Source organism: Bacidia gigantensis (genome assembly GCF_019456465.1).
Source record: "Bacidia gigantensis strain McMullin 20006 chromosome Unknown contig_295, whole genome shotgun sequence".
In the NCBI taxonomy this organism is placed as follows: domain Eukaryota; kingdom Fungi; phylum Ascomycota; class Lecanoromycetes; order Lecanorales; family Ramalinaceae; genus Bacidia; species Bacidia gigantensis.
The window spans coordinates 1426431-1448314 of NW_025408608.1; the positions used below are offsets into that span (position 1 = coordinate 1426431).

Sequence of the window (21884 nt, forward strand, 5' to 3'; positions counted from 1 at the left end):
TCTTCTAGGAGTGCGTCAATATGTCTGATGGTGAATTATATCTCTCCATGTTGCACGCTCAGTTTAAACTGACCCCCAGCGCAGCCGACTTCGCCGAGGTGAAGAGGCTGCAGCAAGAACGCAACGCTGCAGCCAGTGGAAAGAAAGGTTCAAAGACTTTCGATCCATCCAGCCAGCGAACTGACTCATCAACTAAGGCTGCCCTGACTGAGAGCTTTGATACCTCTTTGTACGACCGTCAAGGATCGGACAAGTTCGCTGGCTACAATGAGTCAATTCCCACAAATGGCCATGATGACGATGACGATGAAATGGATGATGTCGATAATAGTCGGCGCCTGGTGGGCCAATATACTGCCACAAAAGACCAGGTGAAGGAGTTTGCGAGTGGCGCTGGTGTGGAAGAACAGGATATCTTACTTGGGCGTGAGAAATCAGCTAGAATCGCAGACCGCGAGACTGACTACCAAAAGCGACGTCTTGCCCGAGGCCCTCTCACACCTACTCGTGCAGATCCATTCGCTGCAAACAGTCAAGCTGGCATTGAGGATGAAGGGCAAAGCTACCGTGAGATTATGCAAGCACGAGAATTGGACCGGGAAGAGGAAAGAGTTCAAAGAGTCCTCGAAGAGAGAAAGGAGAAGGGAGAAGACGGTATCGTCGAGCACAAGCCAACTTTGAAACAAGAAGATAGCAGTGACAAGGAAAATAAGGATGCTGGCTCAGCAGTTACTGTGGCGTCCGGCAGGAAGCGCAAACAAAGATGGGATATTGCTGCAGATAGCACACCAGCATCTGAAGCTACCGATGCACAAATAAAGCGGTCTCGGTGGGACCAGACACCGGCGCCTCCTGGAGCTGCTCCCGTTGCGGCCTCGCGCCGATCAAGATGGGATCAAGCTCCTTCCCTGGCAGATGCGACACCTGTGGGCCAGTCAGGCCTTGCTACACCAATGCATCCTTCTCAAGGACAAGGTCCATTGATGCCGACATCGTTTGGCACAGACATCTCATCTAGGAATGCGGCCCTTTCAGACGAGGAACTTGACATGATGCTGCCTAGCGAAGGATACAAAATCCTCGAGCCTCCGCCAGGATATGCACCTATCAGATCTGCAGCTCGAAAATTGACGAGCACGCCTGCTCCGCAGGCAAATTCTTCCGGTTTTGGGGGTTTCATGATGCAGGAGCCGGAAAATGCGCGGGCAATGGGCAAGCAGCTACCAACAGAAATTCCAGGTGTCGGTGATCTTCAGTTCTTCAAAACAGAGGACATGACCTACTTTGGCAAGCTCGTCGATGGCTCAGATGAGAATGCAATGTCTGTGGAAGAGCTCAAAGAGAGAAAGATCATGAGACTTTTACTGAAGGTCAAGAACGGAACGCCACCTATGAGAAAGACAGCTCTTCGTCAACTTACTGACAACGCTCGGCAATTTGGAGCCGGTCCCTTGTTTAACCAGATTTTGCCATTGCTCATGGAGAAAACCCTCGAGGACCAGGAACGCCATCTTCTCGTCAAGGTCATCGACAGGATACTATATAAGCTTGACGATCTCGTCCGGCCTTATGTCCACAAGATTCTAGTCGTTATCGAGCCCTTACTTATCGATCAAGACTACTACGCACGCGTTGAAGGTCGAGAGATCATCTCTAATCTGAGCAAAGCGGCTGGACTTGCCCACATGATCAGCACAATGCGGCCAGATATTGATCATGTTGACGAATATGTACGCAACACAACAGCTCGAGCTTTCGCAGTTGTCGCCTCCGCTCTTGGTATACCAGCTCTACTACCATTCTTACGAGCTGTGTGCCGAAGCAAAAAGTCATGGCAAGCTCGTCACACTGGTGTGAAAATCGTGCAACAAATCCCTATCCTGATGGGTTGTGCCATCTTGCCGCATCTGAAAGGTCTAGTGGACTGCATTGGCGATAATCTAAGCGATGAGCAAGCGAAAGTCCGGACGGTGACGAGTCTAGCTATTGCAGCACTCGCTGAGGCCGCTAATCCTTATGGTATCGAAAGTTTTGACGATATACTTAATCCTCTGTGGACTGGCGCTCGGAAGCAAAGGGGCAAAGGCTTGGCAGGTTTCCTGAAAGCCGTTGGCTATATCATTCCGCTAATGGACGAGGAATATGCCAACTACTATACCAGCCAAATCATGGAGATTCTCCTCAGAGAGTTCTCGTCGCCAGATGAAGAAATGAAGAAAGTCGTTCTGAAAGTGGTTTCCCAGTGCGCAGGCACCGACGGCGTTACGGCTGCATATCTGAAAGAAAGTGTTCTCTCTGAGTTCTTCAAGTCTTTCTGGGTTCGACGGCTGTCTCTTGACAAACGAAATTATCAATCTGTGGTTTCTACAACTGTTGATCTGGGTCAGAAGGTTGGTGTCAGCGAGATTGTTGAGCGTGTTGTGAAGAACCTTAAGGATGAGTCCGAGAGCTACCGGAAGATGACGCTTGAGACCATCGAAAAGGTAGTAGCAAGTCTAGGCGCTGCAGATATCGCCGAAAGACTGGAGGAGCAGTTGGTCGACGGTCTTTTGTTTTCTTTCCAGGAGCAATCGGACAGCGCAACGGACTTTGTCATGCTCAATGGCTTTGGGACGGTCGTAAACGCCCTGGGGACGCGATGCAAGCCATACTTACCACAGATCGTCAGTACAATACTTTGGCGGCTTAACAACAAATCAGCCACCGTTCGCCAGCAAGCAGCCGATCTCATATCGCGTATTGCACTAGTGATGAAGCAGTGCGGCGAAGATGCGCTTATGTCGAATCTAAGTGTAGTCCTTTACGAATACTTAGGTGAAGAATATCCGGAGGTGCTAGGTTCGATCTTGTCCGCCTTACGCAGCATTGTGACCGTTGTTGGTATCAATTCCATGAAGCCCCCTATCAAAGACCTCTTACCTCGACTCACACCTATTCTTCGCAATCGCCACGAAAAAGTGCAAGAAAACACGATTGATCTTGTCGGACGTATTGCTGATCGAGGACCTGAAAGCGTCAATGCGAGAGAATGGATGCGAATTTGCTTTGAGTTACTTGACATGCTGAAAGCGCACAAGAAGGGCATTCGACGAGCAGCCAACAACACGTTCGGCTTCATTGCCAAAGCCATTGGACCTCAAGACGTTCTCGCAACGCTCCTTAACAACCTGCGGGTACAGGAAAGACAGAGCCGTGTCTGTACCGCTGTTGCGATCGGTATTGTTGCTGAGACATGTGCACCGTTTACAGTGCTCCCAGCCCTAATGAACGAGTATCGCGTTCCGGAGCTCAACGTCCAGAATGGTGTACTGAAGTCTCTCTCTTTCCTATTCGAATACATTGGTGAGATGGCTAAGGATTATGTCTATGCCGTTACTCCATTGCTTGAGGATGCCCTCATCGACCGCGATCAGGTACATCGGCAGACTGCTGCCTCGGTCGTCAAACACGTCGCGTTGGGCGTAGTCGGACTTGGGTGCGAAGACGCAATGATGCACCTGCTCAATTTGCTATATCCCAATATTTTTGAGACGTCACCACACGTTATCGATCGTATTGTCGAGGCTATTGATGCTATCCGCATGGCAGTCGGAACAGGCCTAGTAATGAACTACGTATGGGCGGGCCTCTTTCACCCGGCGAGGAAGGTCAGGACGCCGTACTGGAGGCTCTACAATGATGCATACGTCCAGAGCGCGGACTCGATGGTTCCCTATTACCCAAATTTGGACGAAGAGAAGCTCCTAAGACATGAGCTGAACATCGTCCTGTGAGCCAATTTCGGTGCGAAGTAATACAGAACATTGATAGGCTTACTGATTTTGAGCCTTTATCTTTCCAAAAATTGTTGTTATAGGACTCTTGGTTACATTGCCTAACAAGCATGATACTCGTATACAGAAACTATTCGCCAATGTATTTCACTCTATTCAGGTATGTCCCTGTTGAATGTCACATATGCAATCCTCGATCTTCGGCACAAGCAGGTCACAAGGATTGATACTATCAATGCAGCCGATCCCGGCGGGACCCATTCTTAGCGCTTTTGTTGCCCACCAAGTAAGGCAACCGAGGGACCTTCCTTTTTGAACCTTCAAATCATCATGATGCGATCTTCGACGGTATATTGAATGCGACGTTCCTGACTTAGAACGCCGAGATATCGGTAAGGCCTAGATCTGCGCTTCAAAGCTTCGGAAAAGGGGAAAACGTTCAAGTCGGCCCTTCCTCGGCCCCATTACAGCCTTCTGAAGCCGTACAAGCTGCTTGACTTTCTCCACCTGAAGCCGTTCACAGAAGTAGACACCGCGCGGGGAAAAGACCAGCCAGGACTGTTTCCTGTAGCGGGGTCAATGGCTGGCTTCTCTTGGTATGCACATGCGTTGACGTCCTGGACGCATATATGATGATGATGCACTCCCACTCTTCCTATGCCGTAGTACTCGCTACTCCTTGCCAGAGTGCGTTCACTCGATTTTCGTATACCTCAAGATGCTTTCTTGTCAGCAGACCCTCTTAGCACTGCTGATTTCGATTTCTAATGCGTTTGCACAATCCTCAACAAGTGTGTATAGCGAAAGTGGTGTGCCAACAGGCACACCCATCACAGGTGATTATACTGGGGCGCTCAGACCGCAAATACATTACAGCCCCCCGAAAGAGTTCATGGTATGCGCAACAGAAGACATCCAAGAGATACATCTGAAGAGAGACACAGAATGACCCAAACGGCATGTTTGTCGATGCTGACGGTTTATTTCACCTCTATTACCAGTGTTCGTGGCCAATTTCATCGTTCTTGAGGATGATAGAGAGCTGAGAATCTAAGTAGACAACCCCACGGATACGATAGCCGGTAATCAGCATTGGGGCCATACAACATCAAAAGATCTCTACAGTTGGGACAACCAGCCGATTGCCATCTTCCCTGACACGCCTGGTGATGGCATCTTCTCCGGCTCTGCTGTCATCGATGTGAATAATACAAGTGGGTTCTTCCCCAATCAGAGTAATGGAGTAGTTGCTATGTACACGTACTATACAACGGAGGAGCAGACGCAGCAGATTGCCTATTCCAAGGACGGGGGATACACATTTACAAAATACTCTGGAAATCCTGTTATTTCGATCGGTAGCAAACAGTTCCGAGATCCAAAAGTTTTGTGGCATGCACCATCCAATAAGTGGATTGCGGTCATAGCCTATTCCCAAGAATTTGTGGTCGGCATATATTCTTCGCCAAATCTTCTAAATTGGACTCATGCTTCTAATTTCTCCCAAGCTGGCCTCGAAGGTTTGCAATATGAGTGCCCAAACCTCATAGCTGTTCCAATGCTCAAGAATGCTTCTATTCCTGAGCCTTTCGAGAGTTCAAACATTGCTAGAGACTTGCAGATGTATGTTCTTGCAATCAGCATAAATCCAGGCGCGCCACTGGGTGGCAGTATAACCGAATACTTCCCTGGCACATTCAATGGCACCCATTTCACAGCAGTAGACGGTGCGACTCGACTCACAGATTTCGCTAAAGATAATTATGCTGGCCAGTTCTTCTATAATATTCCCGAGACATCCCCACAAATCAGCATAGCTTGGGCGAGCAACTGGCAATACGCTCAGCAAGTTCCTACAGGAGACCTCGAGAACTTCCGCTCAATCATGAGTCTCCCACGCCGACAAGTCCTTGCCAACACCACACGTGAAAGTTTCACCCTTCTCTCGTACCCCTACGACCTCAGCTCTCTCCACACCACACCTGGTCCCCTCACAGACTCCGATAAGCTCATCAACACCTCAATCCTCTACGACTACAGCTCTAACGTCCCCTCCGGCGCCCTGGCCTTCTCCGTTAACATAACCAACATCCCCAACGTAAATGCGACAGGCACCGCAAATTTCACCTTTCTCTCCTCCGTGACTGGCGAATCCATCCGCGGCGGCTTTTTCCTAGGCGGCGATACGCCCTTCTGGCTTAACCGTGGTTACATCCACGGCTACGATAATCCTTTCCTCACAGACAAATTCTCCACCAACAGCCTCATTGATCCTGATACGCAGACGTTTAGACTTTTTGGCGTTATCGACAGATCGATACTGGAAGTGTTTTTGAATAATGGCGCAGATACAGCCACAGTAACTTTCTTTCCAGAGAGAGAGCTGGATACCGTCGTTCTGGGGACGAATGATTTGAGCGAGGGTGTTGGGGTCAGTGCAGAGGTCTGGGGACTGAAGAGCACGTGGGAAAAGAATGGAACAGCAGTTGAGACAGCGGGGCAGAGGGTCAGGAGAGATAATTTGGGGCACTTAAGGTGAGAGGTATTAGATTAGTCTAGCCGACTAGGAATCGCAGATAAAGTGCAATATGAGTGAATTTATCAGTAAAAGTCTCCATACAAAAGAAAGTTAGCAAATTCTAGTCAATGAAGTCTTAATTGTGGTTTTTTGCTATTCTTGAACTATACTTGCATTGATGTACCCGGGTCGAGAAGGCTTAGAGGAGAGAAATTTTGTGAATTGTCCTGGTCGCCTTAATGTTGACTCTTCAGTCACATCCAGGGGAGGTATTTCTGGTGGGATCGGTGGTTCTACGATCAAGCATGTCAAGTCGACTCGCCTGGCTGTTGAATTTGACATCAATCTATATTTGCGTGCTAGCCTTCTTCATGCAGATAAAACAAGCCCTTTTGTAGGGACCAAATTCCTCGGGATAGCGTCGGTATGAGATGAGATTCTCTACTCATAAAAGGAAGAACGAAATCTTGACTACAGACGGGACGATTTTTATTAGTTCCAAAGAAAATGGTGATGGCGACCAACCTCAAGCTCGCTTTGGACGACAGGACAGACTAAGAGTCTGAGGGTGAATCAAGACGTCAAAGTAGACTCATCCTTCGACTCACATTTACGTTGCATGATCAAAGTCAAAGCGCGAGCTTTGGGCTTTGCTGGATGTCTTCGGACTGTGTCATTTTACATGAGAAAAAGATCTCACAAGTGAATCTCGGTGTCAACTATGACTTGCGAAGTATGCACATCGTTGTCAAATGTGTTGGTCAGAGAGATGTTCTTGTTCGATCAGATCACGACAATTGGGACAGCGTAGTCTTGAGGAAAGGAGACTCGGCCCTGAATGGCCAATCGAAAAGATCATCAATTGAACAGAATCATCAGATGAAGTGAAAGAAGTGGCCCCTCGGGCGCTATCAATCGATCTCCGGGGCGGCTGTCTCGGGCTGTGCCGCGACCCACGCCTTTCCCTTCTTGTTCTCTGCGTAAAGGCCCAGTGTCCAGATGAATTCCAAGAATCTTCATGCGCAATATGCAATGAAATGTGCATTGAAAGACACTGATGCATATGAGATCCCGATGAATCGCACACAAGCCTCTGCTCGAGCTTAGGCTGCCGCCTCTAATTCTCCCCGATTGGCTTGACCCGGACTCCAAACCTCCCTCGAGCCTTGCGTAATCTTTCCATCCCACAATCCACGATCTACTCGAAAAAACGGATTTCATTGCCTATCATGCCCGCCAAGTCGCGTTTCACACGGCTAGATGCATTCACCAAGACGGTGGAAGATGCGCGCGTCCGGACGACGTCTGGAGGCGTAGTGACAATTATTTCCTTGCTGATAGTCCTCTATCTGGTTCTAGGAGAATGGTCGGACTACAGGAGGGTATATGTGCATCCGGAACTGATAGTTGACAAAGGGAGAGGTGAGCATAGTATTGGAAACCCATGCTTTTGTTCTCGAACTTACTCTCGCGTAGGGGAGAAAATGGAGATACACATGAATATCACATTCCCGCGAATACCATGCGAACTTCTGACGCTGGACGTTATGGATGTCTCTGGAGAGCAACAAACCGGAGTCAAGCATGGAATCAGCAAAGTGCAATTGTCGCCTCTGAAGGAGGGAGGTATGCCCATCAATGTCAACGCATTGGATCTGTACGTCACTGGGCCCTTAGTCCCTCATGGCTGCGGAAGCTGATCCATTGACTTTGCACAGGCATGGTGACGAAGAAGCATCTCATCTTTCCCCCGACTACTGCGGAAATTGCTATAGCGCCCCAGCGCCCCCAACAGCAAAGAAGCAAGGCTGCTGCACATCATGCGAAGAAGTGCGCGAAGCCTACGCGAGCGTCTCATGGGCTTTCGGCCGTGGCGAAGGCGTCGAGCAATGCGAGCGGGAACACTACTCAGAGAAGCTGGACGCGCAAAGAGGGCAAGGTTGTCGCATCGAAGGAGGCTTTCGGGTCAATAAGGTAGTGGGCAATTTCCACATCGCGCCGGGACGGAGCTTCTCGAATGGGCAGATGCACGTACATGACCTCAATAATTATTTGGATGTGCCAGAGGGCGAACCTGGGCATACATTCACACACCATATTCATCATTTGCGATTTGGGCCCCAAATACCTGCAGATGTGACGAAGAGGTTGGGGTCGAGGAATATGCCATGGACGAACAATCATGCGAATCCTCTGGATAAGACAGAGCAGCTGACAGACGACCCGGCGTTCAACTATATGTACTTTGTCAAAGTCGTGAGCACGAGTTACTTGCCGCTTGGCTGGCGGCCGAAGGGAACATTGGGATCGGCCCTGACTATTCAAAACGACGAGCTGGATGACGTCTTACCTGTCGGTAGCCATGGGAGAGGACAAGATGGTAGTCTGGAGACGCACCAGTATAGCGTCACGAGCCACAAAAGGAGTCTGGCTGGTGGAAGTGACAGTCAGGAGGGCCATAAGGAGAGATTGCATGCCAGGTAGGCCTTCAATTCTCATCTCTCCTTCAGAGCTAACACTGCATGTCAGGGGCGGTATACCAGGCGTGTTCTTCAGCTACGACATCTCTCCGATGAAAGTCATAAATCGAGAGGAGCGGCCGAAAAGTTTTGCAGGCTTCTTGACCGGCGTTTGCGCAGTTATTGGGGGCACTTTGACCGTGGCCGCTGCGATAGACCGAGGAGTGTACGAGGGTGCAACGAGGATAAAGAAGCTTCACCAACGATGATGGCTTTTGCATTGTACAATTAGATACCAAAAGATTTCTGGAAAACCCACCAATTATTCATCATCCCTTCCGCCTTCTCTTAACAGATTTTTTGGTACTTGATTCGTATACATTTAAAGTTGACTCTTCGCCCTCAAATTCCCTCTTCACGCTCACAGGTTTAAGGACATCTGCTGTTCTTTGGACGGTCTCTTTCACAGCCTTCTCTTCCGAATCAACTTCCGCCTTCACCTTTACCGTTTCCGTCTTCGCAGTGAGTCTATCCGAGAAAGCTCTTAGATCCGCCGTGAACAGCACGCTATGCGACCATCCGGCCTCCTTTCCCCACAAGCTCCTAAATTTGTTTCCCACAGCATCATACGTATCTTTCGTCAAAGAGCTATGTTTCCCTTTACCAAATTTGTAATCTCGTTGTGCAATCTGCCACACATGAGTATCAACTGGTACAGCTTCGCCCCACCCTAATCCCATCAAACAAACGCAGTCTGCGACTTTGGGACCTACGCCTTGAAGCGTGAGTAACTCTGCGTGAGCTGTACGGTAGCCTTCTCGTCCACCAGGTAGCATCTTGCCCGCATCTGCTATCTTTGCACCAATGACGGGCGATTCAGGGTTTCGTAGACTATCAAGCCAGCCAGGCTCATGATCTTGGGTAACGAGGAGTGCGGTCTGATAGAGATATTTGGCGCGATAGCCAAAGCCGAGTTGACGGAGATGAGCTTCTACACCTGGTCTTGTCAAGGCAGAGGGCGAAGGCATGTCATGGTAGGGCTTTGAGTCCAGGTGGCCGATGAGAGGGCCATAGTGTAGGCAAAGCTTTTCCATCTGCACCACATATGCATCAGAGCGAGGAGCTTGGCAGGTGACAAGTGAAAAGAAAGCAAATGCGCCCTACCATCTGTGATATCCGTATGATATTATTGTTGCTGCTGCAGATGAAACCTACCAATGCTTCCCACGCATCCTGCTTTAGGATGCGGACGCCAGCGAATCTGGGCGCCTTCTTCTTGAAATTGGTATCTGCAGAGGACCATTGCTCGTAGAGTTCTGTAAGATCGGGACCAAGATTGAGGTAGTGATTTACGAGTGCTTCTGTATTATCCTCGTCTGGGGGACCCGACGTGGACGAGGGCGAAGAGGGGGAGGTGTGAGAGGAGAAAGAGAGCTTTCAGGAAATGAAGCCCGGTAATGAAGGATGGTCGGATCCTGTCTGAAGGAGAGTATTCGACCATGTAGCGCACAGGACCATGTGTTGTCCTCAGACTTTCGCCATCTGATAATGTCAGAGAGTGTAAGTAATGAAGCGCTTTGTGCTTACCGGAATGATTGTCCACATCGCAAGGTTGTGTCAAGGCAAAGTTCCGTCAGACCGATGGGCAGCTTTCGCCATTGAGCAGTGCGCATACTGACTCAGTACAGGTGGCAATCAATCTTTCAGATCTGACGACTCGAGAAGATCGTGAACATTGAGCGAGACGTGCTAGAGTACGCGATGCGCGTTTCATTTGATAAAACTACACATATTTGATTATATCTACGTGCTTGGCGCTGGTCTCGCAGACATCGCATAAAATTGCAGAGGACCCAACAGCTTCACTGATTGACACTTCTCGCGAACCCAAACTCTTGCCACTTCTACCAATCTGTGTTCTTTGAATTTTGACATCTACTACCGACTTAGGCGCGACACAAGACTCTCTTCATCATATGTGATTGGTCACCTCATTTCGAGGTAGCATGAACATTGATAGCTACTCACGAGGCATGGCACCAACAGACAGCCTGCCGCGCATACGAAAGCATGGAGATGCTGAAAGACCTACGGGTGGAGATCCAAGAGGATATGGATCATCTCGTGATCACTACGTAAGTTCTGAAAGCTTGCCTGCTGCGTACAAATTTTTTGACTGGAAATACTCATAGTCCTCTCGGGATGATCGCCGAGGCGATCGAGACAGAGAGAGGGAACACTACCGGGGAAATGAACGACGGCGGTCGAGATCACCTCATAGACGAAGGCGAGAACCAGAAATGGACTCCTATTCCTCCAGCCGAGATTATCGAGCTAGAGAGCGAGAAGACCGCTACTCAAGACCGGACCCACGCGATGAAAGGGCGCCTGGTGGGTGGGATCGGGACCGAGGGCGAGGTGATCGTGATGACCGTGGCATGTCAAGGAGAGATGCACGACGCGACGACTTCGATCGACCACCTCGGAGAGACAGAGACCTATTCGCCGATCGCATGGATAGAGGACCTGGGGGAGGTGGGCGGGATAGGGGGTTCCCCAAAAATGATCGTGACGAGTTTGCAATGCAAGCTAGAAAGAAGAGTCCTACACCTCCACCAAGGAAGAAGGAGCCTACTCCAGATCTTACGGATATCGAGTCCGTGCTTGATAGGAAGAGGAGACTGACACAGTGGGACATCAAACCGCCAGGTTACGAAAATGTAACGGCCGAGCAGGCGAAACTTTCAGGTAAGTCCACTGCACCCTGTACTAACCAATCTGACGAATCTAGGCATGTTTCCGTTGCCCGGAGCCCCTCGCCAACAACCTATGGACCCAAGCAAGTTGCAGGCTTTCATGAACCAACCCAGTGGTGGAGCAGGTAGTGCTGCCCTGAAACCCTCCAATGCTCGACAATCAAAGCGACTATTTGTTTCGAATTTACCCTCCTTAGGAAAGGAAGAAGCTCTCATCAATTTTTTCAATGTCCAACTGAATGGCCTCAATGTCATATCTTCTACGGATCCGTGTATAATGGCTCAAGTTGCAAAAGACACATCCTTTGCCCTTCTTGAATTCAAATCTCCAAATGAAGCGACTGTAGCGCTCGCGCTTGACGGGATTGCCCTTGACGACGGAGACGCCATGGATATGAATGGTAGCGCAAATGGCGCTTCACAAGGCCTGCAGATCAAACGCCCGAAAGACTACATAGTGCCGTCCGCTGCCGAAGACCAAGATTATCAGGAAGGAGAGGTTTCATCGCTGGTCCCAGACACGCCGAACAAGATCAGTGTCACTAATCTCCTCCCCAATCTTGCAGATGAGCAAGTGACTGAATTGCTGGTTGCTTTTGGTCAGCTAAAGGCATTCGTCCTGGTAAAGGATGCCAGTACTGGAGACTCAAGAGTAAGAGGTCTACACCATGAGCGGTTTTCTAGGGCTGACAGTTTGTAGGGCATTGCTTTCTGCGAGTACGTGGATCCTGCAGTGACAGATATAGCTGTTGAAGGCCTTAATGGAATGGAACTGGGTGAGAAGCATCTTAAGGTAGCTCGTGCCAGCATTGGCTTTGCTCAAGCAGCAGGCCTGGAGATGGGCGTCAGCGCTATGTCAATGCTTGCAGGCACGACGTCAGATACGTTGGACGAAGGCAGAGTGCTGCAACTTCTCAACATGGTGACTCCGGAAGAGCTCATGGACGGTGAGGAGTACGAAGGTATGTTTCATCTAGATATTACCCCGGAGCATATACTAATAAGGTACAGAAATCTGCGAGGACATTAAAGAAGAGTGCGAGAAATACGGTGCTGTACTCGAGATGAAAGTCCCGAGACCCAGTGGAGGAAGCAGGCAATCGAATGGGGTGGGCAAGATTTACGTCAAGTACGATACGCCTGAATCTGCCCGCAAAGCTTTGCAAGCACTCGCAGGTCGAAAGTTCGCGGACAGGACTGTGGTTACCACTTACTTTTCAGAGGTTTGTGAAATTTGAGATTAAAGATTTCACTGCAACAGAACTGACTTGCTTATAGGAGAGCTTTGAGGTCAACGCCTGGTGAACGGATTCATCACTAAGTCAGGACTCCAGGTGCAGACCAACATTTGAGTCCATCAAGACGCTTGCTACCGCGGTTTGTGCCATTTGGTCACGTAGTCAACACGAAAAGTGGGGATCAAGCGGCATTTACTACCTATTGTCTTCGAAATGTATTCTACCCAATTAATGCATTGCACTTTTCAGAACGATGAGCTTCTCCAGATGCCAGACTGCACCATGGCTGAGTATTCTCTTCCGCAAAGTTACCGCTCGAAATGCAGCGAATGCGTAGAAATGCTGCCAAGTGTAATACTCGACGCAAGCTACGACGTGCATGGGGCATGGGGAGGTCCAGCCTGACCGGCGTCAGACTGACATCCGCGCCAGTCTTTTATTAGGCCGATATGACCCAATGGATCTCTTAGCAGATCCTGCGAGCCAGTTCATACGTCAGGAGGAAGAAGTGCCTGCGTCTTGCGTTGGCGTGTGGCCCTAATGCGGAAGGTCTGGTGCAGTTGGTGCTGCCGGACAGGCCCCTCACTTGCTCTTTTGGCAATCGATCAGCCCCAGCGGAGGTCGCTATCAAGCAAAGCTTCAATACGAGAGCTCCCCGCAATGACCGTTGGCAACGTTCAGTCAGTCACTGTAGGTACGATGCACAAATCATTGGCCTCGCCACTGAAGCCAGAGGCATTAGTGTTATTACGTGGGAGCTCTGCAGCAGGCGTTGACAAGTTGGCGCGAGGACGGCATCCCTCCAATTTCAATGGCCCTTGCCACCTAGAGGCAGTAGTAGTGGAGGTAGTGGAGCGACCAGCAGGAGACCGTTCCCTTCCTGCCCCCTGCCTTTTGTTGCTGTTGCGCCTCGTGATTTGCCGAAGATTCCGCTCCCGTCTCAATCTTAGATCGGCCGCTAGTCCGTTTGTGATGCTTGCCAAGACTCAATCTCCCTTTCTCTCCCTCCCGCGTTCCTCTTTTCCTCGATCCCTCTACCATTATCCTCGCGCCCAGAATCCGACAGGCCAGACTCTCCTTGCGAAGAGGTGGACTTGCAAGACCCAAAGTCGCGGTCATTCACATCGCAGTGCTAATTGAAAGAGGAGGTATCTAATATTTTGATGAAAGGGGTAATGTGGTGGATGAAACTCACTTCGGATCCGTGACCCGACCGTTCCTTCAGTCTTCTGGACAACTTCACAGCATTGACATCGCTGTCGGTCAGCGCGAGTAATGAGGATTCCCTCATCGCTTGGCCTGACGGCGGAGCTCCTCTGTCTTACTCAACTATGGCCACTCCTCACAACATTCCTACCTACGGCGCAAGGAGTTGACTTCACTCCCGTTCCTCTTCCCGATCTCGACCTCGAAAATTTAGGACGTGTAGCCCTCGCTGGCAGTTTCGATGCCGTCTCGCTCTACACTTATCAACAGCAGACTGAAAATGGCTTCAGCACCAACGGAACGCAATCAGTTATCGCCCAGCTTCCGAATGGTGACTTCGCCGACGCCGCTAATGCCGATGGCTACATCAAGACAATGTGTTCATTTGTGACGAAAGATGGCAAGCTTCAAGGCGTTATCGTTGGCGGCAACTTCACAAGTCTCGGAGGTGTGCAAGCTCAAGGGGTCGCGTTGTATGACCCTGCGACATCCAAGGTTACGCCACTCACAGGTCTCGCGGGTAGCGCCAATGCTCTATATTGTGACCAAGACACAGACACTGTCTACGTAGGGGGTCAATTCAAGGGATTGAATTCGACCAATGCGATCATTTGGGTAGCTAACGCCGGTTGGGCCAACCTCCCTTTCGAGGGATTCAATGGACCTGTCAACAGCATTTCGAAAAGCTCCAATGGCACTATCATTTTCGCTGGATCGTTCACTGGCCTCGGCAACAAGACTGCCCCTGCTAAAGCTGACTCGCAAGTCATCAACATTTCGTCAGCTAACTTCACATCCGCTGAAAGTTCATCCCTTGACGGGTTCAATAAAGAATCTAATATCGTTTGCAAGTCAAGTGGTCAAGATGGCGCAGGCAATACCTGGTTACTGCAGGACAACGTTGCTGGCTGGTGGAGGGCTGACATGAATTTTGGCTATGAACCTAGTCTCCTCAGGATATGGAACACCCACTATCAAGGACGAGGGACGCAGGAATTTCGCTTTACAGCAATACCTATCAATGGAATCATGAACTTTACTTTCACAGATCCGGATACTGGCAAAGAAGAGTATTGCGACGCTCGATGTCCTCTCTCGAACAAGACTTCTCTACCATATCAAGATTTTCGTTTCAAGGACACCGTGGGCATGAATGCGTTTCGCATTGATATCTCAGGATGGTACGGAGCAGGCGGCGGCCTCAACGGAATTGAACTATTTCAAAATGGTAAATCTTGCGCAGCAATGCCCTGATGTTCTTCGTGCTGATCTTTGGCAGATACTTTTGCGTACGCTGAGGGCGACTTAAACGAACCTTCATGTGCAAATACTCAGACCCCCTCAAAATCAACAACGGCTGGGTCATGGAGAGTCATGCCTATTGCAAGTAGTGTCTCGCGCTATCTCGCAGCGGACATTGCTGCTTCGGACAAAAATACAAGCAGTACCTCCGTCGTTCTCCAACCTGACATCAAACAGCAAGGCAACTACAATGTCTTACTCTACACCCCTGGCTGTATACAGGATAACAGTTGCGATAAAAGAGGAATCGTGAATGTTACTGGAACATACGCAGCAGGCTCTGAACCGGCTTCTCCCTCACAAATTTTCCAGACCAACAACTACGACAAATATGAACAAATTTATAGCGGTCCTGTAGACTCAAGTGAAAGTGGCTTCCGGCCTTCGGTCACCATTGCACCATCAACAAACCAGAATAAAGACGTCGTGATCGTCGCGCAACGGGTAAAGTTTGAACTCACCGGAAACGCGACAAATAAGTTGAATGGGCTTTATGAGTTCGATCCGAAAGCACAAACTTTCGACGCCGAAAATGCAAACTCCACGGTTGATGTCGCCGGGTCTAATCTTAATGAAAAAGCAATCGTCACTGACGTAGTGGTCCTGGGAAATGCAACATACGTCGCTGGGAATTTCTCCGATAAATCCGCAGGCTTTGCCAACATATTTGCGATTGGTAATGGTAATGCGACTGCTCTACCTAGCGGAGGCCTAAATGCGCAAGTGTCGGACCTGCAAGTCATTGCGGATACTCTTTACATGGGCGGTAATTTCACTGACACACTCAATGGCTCCGTACCTGGCTTGAAAAACATTGCAGCGTTCAATAGTGCTACTCAGAGTTGGCAGGCGCTTGGAGCTGGAGTCAATGGCGTCGTCGATACAGTTGTACCATTCAAAGTGAATGTGACGACTAACAACCCAGAGGATTGCATCTCGTTCAACGGCCAATTCGATCAAATAGAAGCTTCAGGTTCTGATAAAGCCATCGCTGTCCAGGGCTTCGCTGTCTGGGTACCTTCGCGTAAAAATTGGCTACAGAACCTCAAGCTCTCCTCTCAAGATGTTGCAGGGAAACTCAGCACAACGACAGACGTCCCTGGAGGTTCGCCACTACTCGCTGGTTCCCTGTCAACCCAAGATATGTCAGCCGCTGATGTCGTCGATCTCAGATCTAGTCCCCTCCGCCTCAACAATATCGACCTTGGCATAAAACCTCTGCCAGCTGGACCAAGTACTCGGAAAAGAGCTACCGCTACTCAGAACGTTACTGGCATCGTGACTGGCAGGAATCTGGATATCAAAGGAGGAGTCAATGTCACCGTACTTGGCGGTCATTTCACTGGTACTGCTAGTGACGGCTCAAGTTTTGATAACCTTGCTTTCATCGATGGATCCGGGAACAAAGGTAGCACTACCACAGGTCTACCGTCCGGTGTGGACTCTGACTCAACGTTTCTTGCACTGGCAACGATCGATAGTGTACTCTACGCTGGTGGGACCGTTACAGGGAAAGTCAACAATGCCGATGTCAATGGACTGATTGTGTATGATCTTGGACAGAAAGGCTATGTTCCAAATCAGCCGCCTGCTCTGGGAGGAAATTCCGTGGTTGTCAACGCACTTACGGTACCTCCGAAGAAGCAACAAGTCTTCGTTGGAGGAAGCTTTGACACAGCTGGATCTCTTGGTTGTCCTAGTGTCTGTGTCTTTGACAATGGTGCCTGGACTCAGCCTGGCAGCGGTATCGGGGGTACGGTCAACGCCTTTCTGTGGCAAAGTAACAACAAATTACTCGTCGGAGGCAACCTTACGGTCACGAACAACGCTACATTCCTCGCGAACTACGATCTGTCCAAGTCTCAATGGACGACTGTTGACGGAGCCTCACCCAGTGTGCCTGGTCCTGTTACTGCACTGGCTCAAGCTGGCCCGGATGGCTCTCAGTATTGGGTCGCTGGCACAGCCGCAAACGGTTCAGCCTTCCTGGCGAAATACGATGGTAACAAATTTCAAAGCGTTGGTGATATTCTCGGGCCTCAAACAATCATACGTGGTCTTGCTATGCATAACTTAAAGAAGACTCACGGCAAGGGTAACAATCTGGTATCAAGTCAGATGACATTGGTGATTTTGGGCGAGCTCGATTTGCCGGGCTTTGGCAACGCTTCGGCCGCACTGTTCAATGGGACCTCACTTACACCTTTCATACTCTCTACCTCAGGCAATTCACCCGGCAGCCTCTCTCAATTGATCTCAACGAATGACGTCAAATTCAAAAATCATGGTAAGTGCTTCGTTTCTAGCTATCCATTCCAAAAAACTAACGTTTTGAAGGTGGCCCTATGGCACTCGGCTTCGTGGTGTTGATAGCTCTTGCCTGTGCACTTGGCGCTACATTCCTCCTCGTCGTGGTCGGAATTCTATTCGAACGCTATAGACGTAAGAAGGAAGGCTACACACCCGCTCCAACAGCATATTTTGATAAGACAAGCAACATGGGCAGAATACCACCGGAGCATCTCTTCGGCAGGCTTGCACAAAATCGACAACCACCGCAGCTCTGAGAGCAAGTGGAGGCACTGTAATATAAGAGGGCGATGTGACGACATGTTTACCAATGATACCCCACCATCTTCGAAGTCTCAATTTTCGACGTGGATCTCTAGATAATCGATTTCAGCGACGGCGCAACGGACATTACAATTCTCTTCACATATTCTACTAGGGAAAGGCCCAGAATGGGACACTTTTAATGGGCAGGAAGTTTGATGCTACCTCCCTGACATCCACCGACTACAAATACTACAACCACTGTTAACTCATAATGTCTCTTATGTGAACCGACAAAAGTTGAGGAAGGGGCTCACGCTGAGTGCCAGAAGCCTGGAGCTTGAGGAAGAAGCTAGGAAGCAGTAGGCCTGCGAAGAAGAGGCCGTAGGTAGACGATGGGGACCCCGATTGGGGAGTGGTGTGATGTTGAGCTGGCAATGGGTAGTTGTAGCTCTAGAGTAGGGCGAATGCAAAGAAGTGTACTTTATGACCTTGTCCACACCATGCAATGCCCCCTTAGCCTTGCTTAAAAAATCGCCATTTTTAAATACTTCAGCCTCATGACAATGCTTTTTGATGCCGACTGACTTAGATTCGTGCCCGAAATTGCTGGCTATGTCAATTGAAGATCAACTCCAAGACATTTACTTCCTCTGTTGTAATTGTCGATAATTTGATGTTGGACGTTTGTAAAACACTACACGACGACAGACCCCACTAAATGTATGGAATAGGTTTAGTCGCACTCACGTCCGCTATCCACGATTTATTGGTCACATTGAAAAAGGGGCGCTAGCAGTCCCCTTGTGTTATCATAGAGTTCAATATAGCCGCAGAGGATCTTGCATCGTTGCTTACATGCAGATGCATGTAAACGTCAGGGGTACTTACTCTGAAGTCAGAATTCACGGGCTGAAGGGCAACGCGTGGCCGGGGCTACTCGGGCCGGGGGTGCAAGAAGCTGAGAGGGAGATGGGAGTAATTATGCAGGCATGGGTCCGGGGAGTATACTGGGTCTGAGTTGAGCTGACGGTGGAGGTCTGGGGAAAGGGGGCCTAAGGCATGTCAGAGCGGAAGGAGAGTGAGATGCATGTCAGCAATACGAGAGCAAGGGTGCTAGGAGTTGCGCAAAGAGTTCATTTTGATACGTTTTGATATGTTTTTTGGGGTTTGGCTTCCTGCTCATTATAGTGGGTATCTTGGGAAAAGGTCTGCATCCCAGATGCGAAAGTGAATGGAAATTAGGTCTCGTCCCATATCAACCAATCGCTGATGCCTTCCGACTCCTCGCTTGCCCAGAGTATATCATTCATCACTCCTTTCGCGCCTCGCTCAATGTCATATCCAAATGTTGTGGTTGCGGCCTTACGAGCCGATTTGATCCGACTGCTCACTGTCTACTACTTTTGCTCGTCGTGGCATGTCCTTCCGTAGACGCCGCTCTATATCTCCGTGGCGTTGCTGCCTTTTGTTGTGTCTATCGCGTATTGTTGTCCTGTATATTGCAGATGTGATCTCATCTCATTGATTTTGCATGTGTGCTCGTAGGGTCCCACTCCATGGTAGCCGTATGTTGCGCCGTTCTGCTCGCACTTCTCGAAGTGGGTATCGTGCTTAGCTGCGGTGAAAATGACCTCGAGTTCATTGAATTCATCCGTCCAGCACTGGGCGGTCGTGGGGTGGAGAAGCTTAGCCTTGGAGTTGAATATGGTTGTGTATCCTTACTGGTGCGCACTTCCTTGTTGTCGAAGTAGTCTCGAGAGTAATGGCTGGTAGGTGATTGAGGGATTGCAAATAGCCCATCCTTTTCGTCTACTGGGGGGCTGGTGACCACAGACTCTGGCTCTTTTGGAAGACTGTAAGGCCGTGAAGGTGGTGACATTATCATTTCATACTGCTTGGGGTCTGCAGAGAACCTTCTTGCGTCAACCGAGACAAAGTCTGTCGGCTTTCTATGGAAAGGGCCTCGGAGGATATCCGCCCATCCGATGATCATCGTCGTGCGACCAAGGAATAAGATAGACCAGATGCCATTCAGTGAAAGTAGCACTAATACAGCCATCACTGTCGGTTCACTTGTTACTAGCTTTGCGTCTTTCACTTTGTCAAGACATTTATTTTTGTCTCCATCGTTGAGGACTAGGCAGAGGAGCCACGGCTGCGCCCGCTCTAGGTGGTTCACGGCTCCGGTCACAGTATTATCCATTTGAACGAACACAATGGCCAGGAAGACCACGTTGACGACTATGATCACCACTATTGCAGTACCGCGCCACTGAAGTGCAATGACTTTCTTGATCCTTCTGAATGCCTGTGCAGCAGTAAGGGTCTTGACGCTTCCTGCTCGTGAGTTATACGATGGAAGCCCGCCGGAACTGACGTTGGTACTTGAGTTGGCGGGATTGTCCTCGAGAAGTGAGGTTACGTAAACCTTGATGATGTACCCGAAAGTGGAAAATTGCAAGATTGTGGAAATAGCTGCAAACGCTAGCAAAGGACCCCAGTAGTCCTCCAGCGCTTTAGGATGGTTAATATGACATGTGCTGCCAAATCGATAGGATGTTCCTGTCAACGGAAGAGTCACCGACACGATGAGTGCGGGAACACCCCATCCCGCGAAGAGAGAGATCCAGAAGAACTTGTCGCCGAGATCCCTCTTCCAGCAGATTTGTAAGTGAATTGACACAGAGCGTAGGAAGCCTAGAATCTGTCAGATGATGCTCAGCCGTAGATGTAGAATCGGACTTGCATACCCCACATAATGCTGCAGAATCCGCCGAAAAGCAGGAAAGCCCCTGAGAACGCGCAAGTCATGTCCGAATACATATCGTTAGGTGTTATGCCGTCGTGGCATTGCTCTGGTTTGGAGCCGAGCGGGATGATAAATCCAAGCTACGGAAATCAGCGACCGCCCCCCATCATTTGATTTTTTTTCATACCTGCATCAGACATATAGCGGAGACAAGGCCGACGTTGAGATAGTGTCGACTTGTTTGTTTGGCTGGAAGAGCCAGGTACGTCACCAATAGTGAAATTGAGCATACCATACCAGCTACATTGAGCCAGTTCGCTGCTTCTGGTATCACATCAAATTCTAAGGTGTACATCAGTACAATATTGATCCTTATTCCACTGTATGCGGCGTACCATCCGAGTATACCCAGTCTGTTATAGGGCATGGTAGACAACAATCGATTGGGCCTTCAAGCGATGGGACTGGGGCACAAAATCGGCTTTGATGATCTGAAGGTGAATCAGTCAATAGACCCTACCAGTACGCCGGAGTTGACTCACAGCCATATTTGCTTGGGAACTCTGATAGTTGTAGGAACGGTGCGGTACATGCACCACGACCCAGAGTCTCGTTCGCCATTGCCAATGAAAGCACTTGAGGGATCCTTCAATACAATCCGAATCTACCTCCGTCACATCCTATTCATGCTCTTCATGTACAGCAGAAGTAGCCACAAGTTGCGGGGCAAGATCACGGCCGACGTTGAACAGAGAGTCTGAGCGTTGAATTTGAGACTTTTGATAAGGGAAGGTCACAGGCTGGACTCGCAGAGTATGCAGCTTGATGCTCAATTGAAGTTCCAGAAAGCAGAGAAGATGCAGGAAGTGTCGAAGTGAGATTTGACAGCGGCTTTGGCACAGGCACGTGAGTGCTCAACAATAGGGAGACAAATAACAGATATATTTCACCAACAGCCTCGAAGGATTATTCCCGATTGGGCGAAAATACTGAGGCACAACATCGGATGGTTCACCAGGTTTGCCTGGATTAGACCTATTCAGGAGGGTCGCGGTTAGAGAGTGTGACCCCTCGTGCGCCATTTTAAGTGAGGCCATTCACAGGCATTGAAGGAGCAAAGACCAGGGTCGGGCTCATGGCCGCTATAGGCATGCCATGTGATAGCAGCGTTCTGGTTGGTAGGCTACGCAGCCATCAGGCTGAGCTTCCTATTGAAGACACCAATTGAAGCTGAGCAATGGATGACAGCAACGGATAACATTGAGGAAGCTGTGGAGGCAAATGCGAAGGAGCAAATCTGATGTCTGCGTGGTATTGGCGATTGCAG

At 49.6% G+C, this 21884-nt stretch overlaps 7 protein-coding genes across 7 annotated transcripts; 5 read left to right on the forward strand and 2 right to left on the reverse strand.

The window, feature by feature from the left end:
• Positions 1 to 20: 20 nt before the first annotated feature.
• On the forward strand, positions 21 to 3773 carry PRP10 (U2 snRNP component prp10; the record flags this gene model as incomplete). The annotated part of the gene is made up of 1 exon (XM_044816954.1): positions 21 to 3773. One exon carries the CDS (start codon positions 21 to 23, stop codon positions 3771 to 3773), a length of 3753 nt encoding a protein of 1250 aa, XP_044666319.1.
• A 718-nt stretch (positions 3774 to 4491) lies between these two features.
• Positions 4492 to 6721, forward strand: KY384_008466 (uncharacterized protein; the record flags this gene model as incomplete). Its single annotated transcript, XM_044816955.1, has 4 exons — positions 4492 to 4668; positions 4718 to 4751; positions 4832 to 6308; positions 6556 to 6721. The coding sequence occupies 4 exons, from the start codon at positions 4492 to 4494 to the stop codon at positions 6719 to 6721; spliced, it is 1854 nt and encodes a 617-aa protein (XP_044666320.1).
• Positions 6722 to 7520: 799 nt separating this feature from the next.
• On the forward strand, positions 7521 to 9019 carry KY384_008467 (uncharacterized protein; the record flags this gene model as incomplete). The annotated part of the gene is made up of 4 exons (XM_044816956.1): positions 7521 to 7713; positions 7768 to 7948; positions 8010 to 8771; positions 8821 to 9019. 4 exons carry the CDS (start codon positions 7521 to 7523, stop codon positions 9017 to 9019), a joined length of 1335 nt encoding a protein of 444 aa, XP_044666321.1.
• A 60-nt stretch (positions 9020 to 9079) lies between these two features.
• KY384_008468 (uncharacterized protein) lies at positions 9080 to 10355 on the reverse strand (the record flags this gene model as incomplete). The annotated part of the gene is made up of 3 exons (XM_044816957.1): positions 9080 to 9844; positions 9966 to 10184; positions 10338 to 10355. 3 exons carry the CDS (start codon positions 10353 to 10355, stop codon positions 9080 to 9082), a joined length of 1002 nt encoding a protein of 333 aa, XP_044666322.1.
• A 465-nt stretch (positions 10356 to 10820) lies between these two features.
• On the forward strand, positions 10821 to 12811 carry KY384_008469 (uncharacterized protein; the record flags this gene model as incomplete). The annotated part of the gene is given in 7 exon segments (XM_044816958.1): positions 10821 to 10885; positions 10943 to 11325; positions 11340 to 11498; positions 11542 to 12158; positions 12207 to 12468; positions 12518 to 12729; positions 12785 to 12811. The coding sequence occupies 7 exon segments, from the start codon at positions 10821 to 10823 to the stop codon at positions 12809 to 12811; spliced, it is 1725 nt and encodes a 574-aa protein (XP_044666323.1).
• Positions 12812 to 14019: 1208 nt separating this feature from the next.
• On the forward strand, positions 14020 to 17819 carry KY384_008470 (uncharacterized protein; the record flags this gene model as incomplete). The annotated part of the gene is made up of 3 exons (XM_044816959.1): positions 14020 to 15178; positions 15230 to 17539; positions 17590 to 17819. The coding sequence occupies 3 exons, from the start codon at positions 14020 to 14022 to the stop codon at positions 17817 to 17819; spliced, it is 3699 nt and encodes a 1232-aa protein (XP_044666324.1).
• Positions 17820 to 19321: 1502 nt separating this feature from the next.
• Positions 19322 to 21178, reverse strand: KY384_008471 (uncharacterized protein; the record flags this gene model as incomplete). Its single annotated transcript, XM_044816960.1, has 5 exons — positions 19322 to 20505; positions 20559 to 20697; positions 20745 to 20899; positions 20953 to 21048; positions 21100 to 21178. 5 exons carry the CDS (start codon positions 21176 to 21178, stop codon positions 19322 to 19324), a joined length of 1653 nt encoding a protein of 550 aa, XP_044666325.1.
• Positions 21179 to 21884: the final 706 nt, after the last annotated feature.